This window comes from Eleutherodactylus coqui, chromosome 8, assembly GCF_035609145.1.
Source record: "Eleutherodactylus coqui strain aEleCoq1 chromosome 8, aEleCoq1.hap1, whole genome shotgun sequence".
In the NCBI taxonomy this organism is placed as follows: Eukaryota; Metazoa; Chordata; class Amphibia; order Anura; family Eleutherodactylidae; genus Eleutherodactylus; species Eleutherodactylus coqui.
Genome location: NC_089844.1, coordinates 86,626,191 through 86,639,103, shown reverse-complemented (window position 1 = coordinate 86,639,103; position 12,913 = coordinate 86,626,191). Strand labels below are relative to the sequence as shown.

At 42.9% G+C, this 12,913-nt stretch overlaps 1 protein-coding gene across 1 annotated transcript in view; it reads right to left on the bottom strand.

Moving 5' to 3' along the window:
* ITGB6 (integrin subunit beta 6) overlaps positions 1-12,913 on the bottom strand; it is a 79,165-nt gene that overhangs the window by 16,337 nt on the left and 49,915 nt on the right. Inside the window, exons 10-12 of the mRNA XM_066575954.1 lie at positions 5,963-6,097; positions 3,945-4,353; positions 431-653 (exon numbers count right to left, since the gene is read on the bottom strand). Coding sequence (XP_066432051.1) covers positions 431-653; positions 3,945-4,353; positions 5,963-6,097 — 767 coding nt within the window. The remainder of the gene's footprint in view (positions 1-430; positions 654-3,944; positions 4,354-5,962; positions 6,098-12,913) is intronic.

Below are 12,913 nucleotides of genomic sequence, written 5' to 3'. Positions count from 1 at the left end.
ATATGAACAGTACAGATAGATGGAATTTTCTTCTAAATAGATATTTACATATCACGGATTTCCTTGTGGCAATTCTGACTGGCATTTAATAGAGGATCCATGACAGAATTCCAAGGCTGACATTTGGATTTGTGCTGCCGATTTGCAGAGCATCCGCATGAGGTTTAGCCACATTTTATGGGGCTAATCCACAGCTTTTCAGTGCGGAATCTGCGAGGAGGGTGAATGTGTTCGTGCTTCTTGGAGGAGATTTCTTTCTGCCGCATGGAGAAAATTCTGTGTGCCTTTCTATACTGCATGTGAATGGGGTATAAAGCACTCTTTGGACTTGTACTGGATGCTGAATGAGTTGATTTAATGAGGATTTTGACGTGTAATTCGCAACGTAATCCTCAAACGTTGAAGGTGAGGATGAACCCTGACACTTTACCTTTGTGAGCTGCAGGGGTCGCCACAAGTCGGGCACTTTTCACAGGTATCTCCAGAAACGCCTGCGCTGTTACAGATGCATTTGCCACATTCACATCTACCTCTCCCACTACATAAGGTTCCAGTTTCAGAGATGCAGGAGTCAATACTGGATGTGCAGTTGCAGTATTGTCCAGTCCAACCGCTTTGACACTTGCACTCTCCGCAATCGCAGATACCATGACCTATAGATGAGACAATAAGACAACTTTTTTTAAAACTTGAACCAGTATACAACCTGTATTAGACTACAACCCCCACTGGTTGTCACTCCTAGAACTTTCTAAATATGGAAGAGGACCTAGAAATGTTCTTGAAAGGGGTGCTATCACCAAAGACTTTTGGTACCCTCACCTGTTGGGAGACCATCATTCTGCAAACTGAAGTGGCCAGCTGAGACCTCATCCTGGTGTAAACTAATTAGAGTGGTGACCATGAGTATGCAGAGAATAATTGCTGTTAGTTGATCAAGGTAACATGTAGTGATAAGCAAACTTTTGAAAATTGGTTTGACCGGTTTGCTGAATTTTTTGGATTAAAGGGGTGGTCTCGCGAAATCAAGTGGGGTTATACACTTCTGTATGGCCATATTAATGCACTTTGTAATATACATCGTGCATTAAATATGAGCCATACAGAAGTTATTCCCTTACCTGCTCCGTTGCTAGCGTCCCCGTCGCCATGGTTCCGTCTAATTTCGGTGTCTTCTTGCTTTTTTAGACGCGCTTGCGCAGATCTGTCTTCTCCCTTCGGCTCCGCTCGGCAGCATCGGCGTTTTGGCTCCGCCCTCTTGTACGCATCATTACGTAGCTCCGCCCCATGACGTGTGCCAGTTCCAGCCTCCTGATTGGCTGGAATCGGCACGTGATGGGGGCGGAGCTACGTGATGCCGCGTACAAGGGGGCGGAGCCAAAACGCTGATGCTGCCGAGCGGAGCCGAAGGGAGAAGACAGATCTGCGCAAGCGCGTCTAAAAAAGCAAGAAGACACCGAAATTAGACGGAACCATGGCGACGGGGACGCTAGCAACGGAGCAGGTAAGGGAATAACTTCTGTATGGCTCATATTTAATGCACGATGTATATTACAAAGTGCATTAATATGGCCATACAGAAGTGTATAACCCCACTTGATTTCGCGAGACAACCCCTTTAAGTTCGGTCCAAATTAGTTCAATCTGCACTTCACCAGTTCCCCTAACACTGGTGTAGAACGCCTAGAGCCATAAAAGCCCTGTATAACACTCTTAGGTCACCTAGTAGTGTATCTAGGTGCTTTTGAGCTGTTTTTAAGGCAAAAGTAATGAAGAAAGGAGGAAGAAAAAAGATTTTTCACTCTTTTCCTCGTCTTTCCTTTTCCTCTTATTTTCAGCAAGTTTGGCTGAGCCAAACCATTCAAAGTTCAGGTTCTCGCTGAACTAAACTTTTAGCAAACTGTGACCCAAAATAAGGTTAAACTGTTTTAGTTACTAAAAATATCCCTTTTCTGTAGTTCTAAGCTGTTTTATCCGGTTTAAGATCCATCATTTTCATAATTTAAGAAGTAGAACTTGTCGGAATTATGTTTTTATCTTACTTTCTTGGATTGCAAAATACATGGAAGTAAAAAGGAATCGTGTAGACTCTCACAAACTAGGATAAAAAATAGATCAACCCTGCTACTAATGAAATGACTAATAAAACATACTGTAATGAGAGTTCTCATGAAGACCACTCCTTTCCATATGCTCTATTATGGCATATGAACGTCATGGAGAGGTTGTCTCTTTGCTTGATCCAGTCTGTCTGACTTGAATAACCAATATGTATCACTACGATAAAAAGTATGGTTGTAATAGTTGCTCAACTGGGATGGTTGAAATTGGATCCATGGCAAAAGGTGGTTGACTTCGAACAAGTTCTGTCATACATAATTTTATTACAAATACTATAATTATCCCATATGGACAAAAATATGCATCTGAAGCAGTAGGAGAACTCCTATTTTTGTATTCAATATTTCTGTAAAGGGGTTTCCCGACACTATAATATTGATGATTTTGTCGCAAGATAAGTCATCAATATCAGTCTGGTGGGGGTCGACTCCTAATAGTCCATAGTGATCAGCTGTTTGAAGAGGATGTGGCATTCAGGTCGTCAATATCAGTCTGGTGGGGGTCGACTCCTAATAGTCCATAGTGATCAGCTGTTTGAAGAGGATGTGGCATTCAGGTTCTCGCTGCAGCCTCTTCACTGTATGTCAGGCACAGCACTATTCATTTTGCAGCAGTGTGCCTGGTATTACAGCTTAAATTCATTCACTTGAAAGGAACTGAGCTGCATATTGGCCATTGGTATGAACAGAACGTCATACGCCAGAGAATAGGTTAATTTGTCTGAGTGCCGTAGCCTCTTAAAACAATTGATCAAGGATGAGGGTACTGGAAGTTGGCTTTTGAGATAGTTTAACAATATTAGATCGTGAGGGTCTAACTGTTGACACCTCTGCCTATCAGCTATTCGAAGGTGCCAAGGCACTTAAGTGAGTGCTGCTAATTGCCACTAAACTAGACCGGGTGGGAAAATTCAAAAACAACTGGACAAAGTGGCTTCAATTCTCAGGTTATTCCTGTTAAGTCTTTTTCCCCGCACTATGATCATTGGGTTTAGGAAGGAAGAAGATGGGTGGTGTGTTGTAGCATTTGGCATGTATCTTACATAATCGACCACACTCAGCAGTATGGCCTGTCTTGGTGGCGCTTAACCCAGACCAACAGTTCTTAACTTTAAAATGTTGTTCCTAATAGTTATTGTTGTTACTATTTTCCACAGGAGTTATACTCTTGCATGGTGATTTCTCATCAGCTTTATGTCCACAACTGATAGGAAATAGCCATTATGGCTACCCTATAAGTGGTTATGCATATATGAGATCTGAATAAATATGAGAACCCTAACAAGACATTTTTCATGTCTTGCCACAACTGGGTACATGATAGACCCATCTTTAAGAACATAGTTATAATGGAAATATTCATCCAATGTTTATCAATATTGTGGACAGATATGCACATCTGTATGTATCGGAATCTCTATGCTTGTTTATAATGTACTTTATTTCCACTGTGAAAATTAATAAAATATTTGTTTAAATAAGTGAGTGCTGCTGCCTCTCTATTGTATGCTAGGTACATTGCCATACATTGTAAAATGGCTATGAATATTATTGAAGTTCAGTCCCGTTCACCTGAATGGGACTGAGGTAGAGAAAGGTCATGTAACTGATGTCACAGGCCAGGGTTGAGGCCACAGCTCTCATCCGAGTGCCAGGGTTCTTCAAAATCGGGGGGAGGTGCCAGGAGTCAGTTCCTCTGACCGATCTGATTTAGATGACTTATCCCGAGGATAGGTCAATAATTTCGGGGTCTTGGAAAACCCTTTTAAGTATCCTGAGCTGAACAGTTAGGAAAAGACGTTTCTTTTAGTAGTTAAACTTTACCTCCACAAATGAGTCCTCCGTGCCTCACACACGAAAAGTTATCACATTCACAACGAGGTCCGTACACTCGTCCATATACAGAGGGGTTGCAAATACATTGTCCACAAAAGCACTCCCCCCGTCCAGAACATGTATCCAGTTCTTTACAAGAGCTGTTGTTCAGCGATGCCTCGTTGCATTCACATTCGGCTCCAAGAAATCCAGGTTTGCAGACACAAACACCACATTGTAAAGAGCCACTCCCCAGGCTGCACTCCGCGCTCCCCTCTTCAGCCTCCGTCGTACAGGGACATGAACACTCCGACTGGATTTCTATCTCCAGGCTGTCCTGAAGGCCTACAGGCTTTATTATAATATGCCTCGTTTGCTTTTCACAGGAGGTTGAACTCACCGTCACATTGAAGGAAACCTGAAAGTATACACAATATAATACATAAACTTGGTCCCCTGTATTAAAAGGATTATTCTCATCTTAAGTGATGGCCTATTTTTAGGTGCCAGGATAGGCCATCACTATGTGGTGTCATGGGAAAACCTCAGGGACCCGCACCGATCCTGAGAATGTTTTCACTGCACAGTAATGCGTCCAGCTTTTCAGGGACCCACAGCCAACTGCATTCACTTTAATGTGGCAACTGTGTTGATCCATATGGGCAGCCGGGGACCACTGTACAGGGGAAAAACTGTGAAGGCAACATGAGGGTGAAACTCCACAGTCACAAAGGGGTGGCATATTAAAGAGATAATGCCATCACTTGATAAGTTGAACATTCTCTCTACCAATATGTGGTGCAAAAAAAACAACAGAGAAAAACTATATACATCTGATGCTGAAGGGGGCTCACTGAATATGGATTTATTACAGCTTGTGTTGAACTCTGTTCAATGCACGGGGGAAAGAAAGGCAGAAGAGGAAGGGAGGGGGAAAAGAAAGGCAGAAGAGGAAGGAAGGTGGGGAAAAAAGGCGGAAGAAGAAGGGAGGGGAAAAAGAAAGGCAAAATGCAGAAGGGAGGGGAAAAAGGAAGGCAGAAGAGGAAGGAAGGGGGGAAAAAGAAAGGCAGAAGAGGAAGGAAGGGGGAAAAAGAAAGGCAGAAGAGGAAGGAAGGGGGAAAAAGAAAGGCAGAAGAGGAAGGGAGGAGGGAAAGAAAGGCAAAAGAGGAAGGGAGGAGGGAAAGAAAGGCAAAAGAGGAAGGGAGGAGGGAAAGAAAGACAGAAGAGGAAGGGAGGGGGAAAAGAAAGGCAGAAGAGGAAGGAAGGTGGGGAAAAAAGGCGGAAGAAGAAGGGAGGGGAAAAAGAAAGGCAAAATGCAGAAGGGAGGGGAAAACGGAAGGCAGAAGAGGAAGGAAGGGGGAAAAAGAAAGGCAGAAGAGGAAGGAAGGGGGGGAAAGAAAGGCAGAAGAGGAAGGGAGGAGGGAAAGAAAGGCAAAAGAGGAAGGGAGGAGGGAAAGAAAGGCAAAAGAGGAAGGGAGGAGGGAAAGAAAGGCAAAAGAGGAAGGGGGAGGGAAAGAAAGGCAAAAGAGAAAGGGAGGAGGGAAAGAAAGGCAAAAGAGGAAGGGAGGAGGGAAAGAAAGGCAAAAGAGGAAGGGAGGAGGGAAAGAAAGGCAAAAGAGGAAGGGAGGAGGGAAAGAAAGGCAAAAGAAGAAGGGAGGAGGGAAAGAAAGGCAAAAGAGGAAGGGAGGAGGGAAAGAAAGGCAAAAGAGGAAGGGAGGAGGGAAAGAAAGGCAAAAGAGGAAGGGAGGAGGGAAAGAAAGGCAAAAGAGGAAGGGAGGAGGGAAAGAAAGGCAGAGGTTGCACTAAACTCAGTCTGAACTTCCCCTAGAAAAGAAAAGAAAGTGAGGAAGGAAGGAAATGATTAAAGAAAAAAGGAAGTAGGGATACAAAGGAAGAAGGGAGAGAAATTAATCAAAAATTAGGGGAGAAAGATAGGAAGGAGAGAGAAAGAAAGGAGGTAAACAAGGAAATAAGGCAAGGAATAGATGTAGATGACTGTTTTTAACTTGATACTGTACTGTACTTACCCTGTCTCCAACTTTGATTCTCTGGCACTTTTTACTGTTGGCTATGACTGTTTCATTGTTACAGCTTGCAGTAAAGAAGAGGTTAAGTCCCTCTGTGTCTCCTGACACCTCAAGCTCAATTTCTGACCTCAGTTCCTAAGCAAAGAGAAGTGATTCAGCAATATTGCAGTGAACCATTAACATTTAGCTACTATCTGCCAAAAGGTCAGCAATTTCTTATAGCCCCTTGTGAATGTGGATGTGAGTCACTGGTGCCTTAATCACCGCTAGGATGGTATTACTGTGAATAAAAAGAGTAAGCAGTTTCTACATTATCTGCGCCGTGGTGTTTACGCTGTGTAATTGAAACCCCTGGAAAAATAATGCGAATTAACCGAGAGCAAAAAAGTCGCCCTTTGGGAATACAAAAGGCAAATAAAGTTAAAAAAAAATTCTCTCTTTTTTTAGACTTAAAATATAATCATTTTCGAAAACCTATTAAAAAATGCTTTTCACGTGTTAGTAATGTATATAAAACACGGAATCTATCTTTCTCGCTCTCTCTATCTCTTGCATATCTATCTGTTTATCTGATATGAATATATTTTCATTTCCTTGAGCATTATGGTGAATTATGTGCTTCTTTGGCAAAACAGATCTTGCTTTCTGGGACACAATATTCAGTTGATCGGAAGTAATGAGATTATCCATGCTTGATATTCCACAGGGCTGCAGTGGATGTATTTATTGCATTCCCTACCCGAGGGACTCCAATGCAAATACACAGACACTCAGTAATCAATGTCAAACTCATCACTGGGGATGCAGATCAGCAAACATATAATGGCGTGGTGCCGGCCCACTAGAATATCTAGCTGCCTTTCTATACCTGCACCTGTTTCCTCCATATTTGCAAGCTTGCAGTGTAGAGGTGGCATCTTGCTCACTGCTGCCACTATACGGTAGTAGGATACTGCTGCACCCTTGCATGGGACTTTGTGGTTGACCTGATTTTTTTTGTCCACTTGTTGTAATTCTTAAAAAATACTACTTTAAGAAGAAAGTGCGGGCCAGGCTGTGAGCGTTATCCCATGAGACTGATGGGAGGGAATGGAGAAAAACGGAAGTAGGCCTATGGCCACGTCGTTGGGAAGAACAGATCTTCTACATGGGTTGCAGGACAACCTGAAGGAGTTGCACAGGGGGCAGCAGTACCTCCAAAGAGACAGATACTCTGCAAGGAAGGATTCCAGGCATTGTTCAGGACTTGTTGCTGTTGTAGTCGCTGGCCAGCTCTGCCTCAAGCTGACTGTTGCTGATGAGCGTGAAAGTTGCCTTGTTTTTTTGCATTTTAGTAAAGTTGAGCATGCAAGCAACGAACTCTGACGTTATGAAGTCTTATCTTATTACAAGCCCATTGTGTCCATATGTGAGGAACCCGTATGATCATCCTTTACCAGGGCCCATCCCCTGCTGCACCACCCAGGCTGCCCCCCTAAGCCTGTCAATATCACAATTGGTTCCCAATACCATCAGATGAGAGGCGCAGATAGGATACAAGCCACCAATATGAGGCTGAAATATTAAATTATGAGGGCATAACACTATGTCTAAAGAATGGGAACACATCTGCACACTCCTAGGTGACGTGGAATATTGGATTCAGTGGGAAACTCTTGGCTTCTTGGCCCACTGCCGCTGTTCTGAGACTCTGTTGCGCAAAAGTGGGGACTGATCACTTCTGTCCCAGAATGATCTACGTTCACCGCCAGTCTCTGATTGCCTGGACCATTAGGACTACTAGAACTGCCACATGTCTATGGACGTTGCTATTTGCATGGATACTACTATGGCTTGTGCATTTACATAGGATGCAGTTGGCAAATTTAGACTTGATGTATTTACCTGCATTGCTACAGCAGGTAAATGCATAAGCACCACTATAGCTCGTATATTTTGGACAGGATATCTGGCATATTTACAGTATAACTGCCACATTTTTATGGGTAATTATGTCCCTTGAATATTTTTATGGGTACTGCTGTGGCACATGTATACTGTATGCATAGGTACTTCTACTATGGTTGACACATTCAAACAGGGTACTTGGAATATTTATATTTGACACATTTGTACTGTTACTTCTGTGCTTAGTATACCTGTATGAGCACTTCTGTGTCTGGCATATTGTTTTTGTTTGTGCCTACCCCTCTGTCATAAGAAGTAAAAAAAACTATATTAATTACACAGAGAGGCAGTCAGTGTTTTGCTGTAGAAAAGCAGTAGTATAGCAGCATTCCAACGCGAGAACAGCTTGGTGAATAAATACTGTACTGAAACCAAGTTTATAGCATGAATAAAGTACCAGAACCAAGCTCATAACATGAATACAGCAGCAGAACCAAGCTCAATTTTTAAATGCAGCACCCGAACCAAGCCCAGTACATAAATACAATTTCAGAATCAAGCTCATAACATAAATACAGAAGCAGAACTAAAAGATTGTGCTGTGGGGGGAAGGGGTGCCGATGGGCTGACAGTAGCGCCTCAAAACATCAGACGGGAGAGGACAGAGCCCGGAAGTAGGTGATTCATGTAGCTCCACAAGATGCTGTCACACAGAGGAAGATGATAATCTGGCTAGGTGGACCTAAGAGGGCAATCGCCTCCAGCCTAAACCCCTACAAGCTGGTGACTGGCATCATGTGTGACTCCTTGGGTCGCATTTAGCATAGGCTGGCCATGTTTCTATGAACATTGGACATTACTCCCCTTTGCATAGTTACAACTAACAAGTATGTGCACTGCTATGGTGACTACTATATAGTCACTATCACGTTGCGTATATTTGAAGAGTGTGCATGACAAATGTATCATTGGGCACTTCTGTGTCTTAAAGGTCTGTACGGGCGATATTGTGGTGGTTACATTTACATAGTCACTAATATAGCTGGCACATGTTAAAAGGGCTCCTTGTACGTGACACGTGTATGCACATTTCTGTGCCTGGCATGTTTCTATGGGCATTGTTGTTGCGGTCTAGAAGTTGGATGTACCGAATATACCTGGGAGTTATGCAAGACCTCTTTACTTCTCAAGTTAGACATATTACCACACCTAATACCTGCAGGAGAATTTTGACAGCTACTGTACTTATCTCCATGGTTTCATAAGTTAATTTCTGATTTGTGAAGTTTCACCCCATCAGGTTGCACCTTGTCTCATTCCATAAGACAGGTAGATTTAAATGGGTCTGAACAAAGCTGATTGCGTGCAACATATTTTTTCATACGCAAGAAAGAGAAGAATGTCAGGTTAAGACATTCTTGGTCCAGCAGGACATGCTACGCTACATGAAAGGTCTACTTGTTTTCTTTTGGAAACATCTGTAATAAAGGAATTTCAGTCAAGCTTCAGCATGCTGATCTGGTAGATTACTCATAATGCAGTGCCTTGAGACATAGAAAGACTAGAGTTTATAGTTATCCCTGTCAGATCCAGAACATAACAAAGTCATGGCCTCCGAGAGTCCTAGAATGAAGAATGATATTATCCCATGGTGAATGGGAAATAGCCGCAGTACTATTCAAGGCCACTGATAATGCACAGACCTGTGCTAGATCCAATGCACTCCTGCAAACAGCTGATCGGCAGGGTTTCTGGGTGTCGGACTTCCACAGAGCTGATATGGATGACCTATTTTATGTAATGGCATAAGATGTTTAGCCCGAGCTCAGTAGTAGCTCTGGGAGTAGGTGTAGAAAGCTCCCTGTGACTTCCAAGCCCTGAGTCCGCCGAGAACATCCCTGACGAATCTTGTACCAATCCAAGAGGAAATGCGTTGGATGTTCAAAGGTATTAAAGCAGTACTGAATGACAGGCGCCCAATAGGGCTATGCCTCTCAGGGCAATTGCTCTACATTACACTAAGGGCTACCATTTAGCCCCTTAAGCACCAGGCTGTTTTGTACCTTAAAGGGGTTGTCCCGCGAAACAAAGTTGGGGTATACACTTCTGTATGGCCATATTAATGCACTTTGTAATGTACATTGTGCATTAATTATGAGCCATACAGAAGTTATTCACTTACCTGCTCCGTTGCTAGCGTCCTCGTCTCCATGGTGCCGTCTAATTTTCAGCGTCTAATCGCCCGATTAGACGCGTTTGCGCAGTCCGGTCTTCTCCGTGTTGAATGGGGCTGCTCGTGCTGGAGAGCTGCTCCTCGTAGCTCCGCCCCGTCACGTGTGCCGATTCCAGCCAATCAGTAGGCTGGAATCGGCAATGGACCGCACAGAAGACCTGCGGTCCACCGAGGGTGAAGATCCCGGCGGCCATCTTCGCAAGGTAAGTAAGAAGTCACCGGAGCGCGGGGATTCGGGTAAGTACTATCCGTTTTTTTTTTTCAACACATGCATCGGGTTTGTCTTGCGCCGAACGGGGGGGCTATTGAAAAAAAAAAAACCTGTTTCGGCGCGGGACAACCCCTTTAAGGACCAGATACATTTTAGGGATTTTAGCCATGTGATGGTTTTACTGCCCTATTTTTTTTCCTTTAGCTACCAAAACTATTTTTGCTGTGTTTTTTCCCCCTGTGACATATAGGGCTATTTTTAAATATCTTTTTCATTGACTTTTTCCTGTTTTTTTGTTTTATTGGGGTAAAAAAGCTAAAAAAATGATTTTTATAACATTTATATATTTTTTTAAATTAGTACATTTACACTAAAATAAAGTATCGGAACGGGTTCCTCATTTTGTTTCAGACGTTTTGATATATAATATGTATCATTTTGGATTACAGGGCGCTTATAGCAACGGTTTTGGTTGGCATCTGTTTTGGGTTATTTTCTTATGTATATATTGTTGCTGTATTCTGTAATTTTTATTTACTTGTGTACGTGATTATGTTTTTTTACTATCTATGTTCCACATGACGTCATATAAGACCTCCTAGGGGACATCCATATGTGTTTGGTTTTTCTTTATTTGACACTTTCGCACTGTAGCTGGGGCATCCATAGGAGCCCCAGTTACAGGGAAAAACATCCCCTGTAGTGACATTAGTCACTGGCAGAGCTGATCAGGGTCTTCTGGGACCCTGTAGCTCTGCTGTAGCAGGGAATCCCAGCGGTCATGTGGCCAGATTTGGTATTACAGGTAAAGCTTCCATTCCCAAAAACCTTGCGCTTTGTGTCATGAGTTAGCTACCTGGCGCATGCTCAGATATATACGATGAATCCGCCTACTAAATGGACAGATGATCTGCGCATGCAGCAGTCAGGTAAATCATGGCACAAGCATAAGATTTTGTATAATCTACATGTGGTGCAGGAAATTTGTAAACGTTGATTATTCAGGTACGAGTTTATGAAGAGCGATGCCTAGCATCTTATATATAAAATGCTAAATCTGTCTGTGTCGTATACAAATCCACAGTTCTAGTCCCATTTCAGTGAAATTTTGCCTGAGCGTTTTCCAGCACCAGGCAATGATAACTGGTGTAATTAAAAATCGTGAACTCGTCGACTTCCCCTGTAATTGTTGTTGCCAATAGCACCCAATCACAGGTGAGCTTTCATTTCTTAAACTGCTGAGGTAAAATAAAAGCTGCACTGTGATTGGCTGCTATGCTCAACACAGATTTTCTTTTGGACAACTTTCATAAGAGTGTGGTGCTCGGCCCTAATGACATTAATGAACATTTCAGCTAAAAGAAATATTACTAAAGATGATTGTGCATAAGGTTGATGTGCCAATTGCGCAGCGCCTCATAATCACATTTTTGACGAACAAATGATTTGGGATAACTACAAAGTGACATAGGAACACCAATTATTATGCAAAAGAAGGAAATAACTTTTAAAACCCAATTTTTGATCCCTGCGCTTATAGCGCCGTGCAACCCATGAGTATATCGCCTAGTAGTAAATAAAGCACAGCACTAGCATCTCAAGCTACAACTGTTTCCAAAATTTATTCAGACAGTAGTGAAAGGTTCACTTTAACTCATCCACCCTCGGGTGATAATGAGATGACTCCTCATTCTGTCTGAGTCTATACAGTAAGGCTAACCAGTAAGCTGCAGAAAATAGGAAGGGTTGGCCTATTGTGGCTGCTCTAATGTCAGTGTGAAAACTGCAAGATTTCAAGATTCTTTTTTTAAGTGGTTAGTTACATAAAAAAACACCAAAAGTATAGTTTTATAATGAAATCTTGATAAAAAGGGGTTGTCCAGTTGTAAACTATTGATCCTCTATCTTTGGGATAGACCATCAATAGTAGATTGGTAGGTGTCTGCTGTCAGGGACCCCCACTTATAAGCTGTCTACCAAGCAGGGGTCTGCCACCCAGGATCCCTGCTGATCAGCTGTTTGCTAGGTCATTGCACTTGTACACTGAGATTATTTATGCGGACAGCTCCATTCCCTTTGCAGTGGCCAGGTTGGGTATTACAGGCCATTCACTTAACCCTTTCCAATCCACTGTCTGACGTCTAAAGACATTCTGATTGAAGACTGTACAGCTCCAATGTCGGAAGACGTCCGACAGGGTATTCTTACGGTAGATTACTGGCCGCTCTGTTGTCAGGGGCCTCTCCAGCATGTCCCATAGCACAGTACTGGCTCTAGCCTGCAGATGGCGCCATTGTATAATGGCAGAAAGAGAAACCCCACTAGGAAACCCTGAATCCAAAATTGGATTGCAAGGGGTTAAATGAAAATTTTACCTGTAATATCAAGCTGGGACACTGCAGTGGGAATGACGCTGTCTGCATCCTGCAGAAATCAGCTTAGTGCACAAGTGCAGTGGCCCAGCAAATATGTAATTGTCAGGGATCCAGAGCGGCAGACCCCTGTTGATCTACTATTGTTGGCCTATTCTGCGGATAGGCCATCAGTAGTTTTACAACTGGACAACCCCTTTAATATATTCATTTCTAATTATACATTCCCTGTAGGTTCTGCCCTTCTG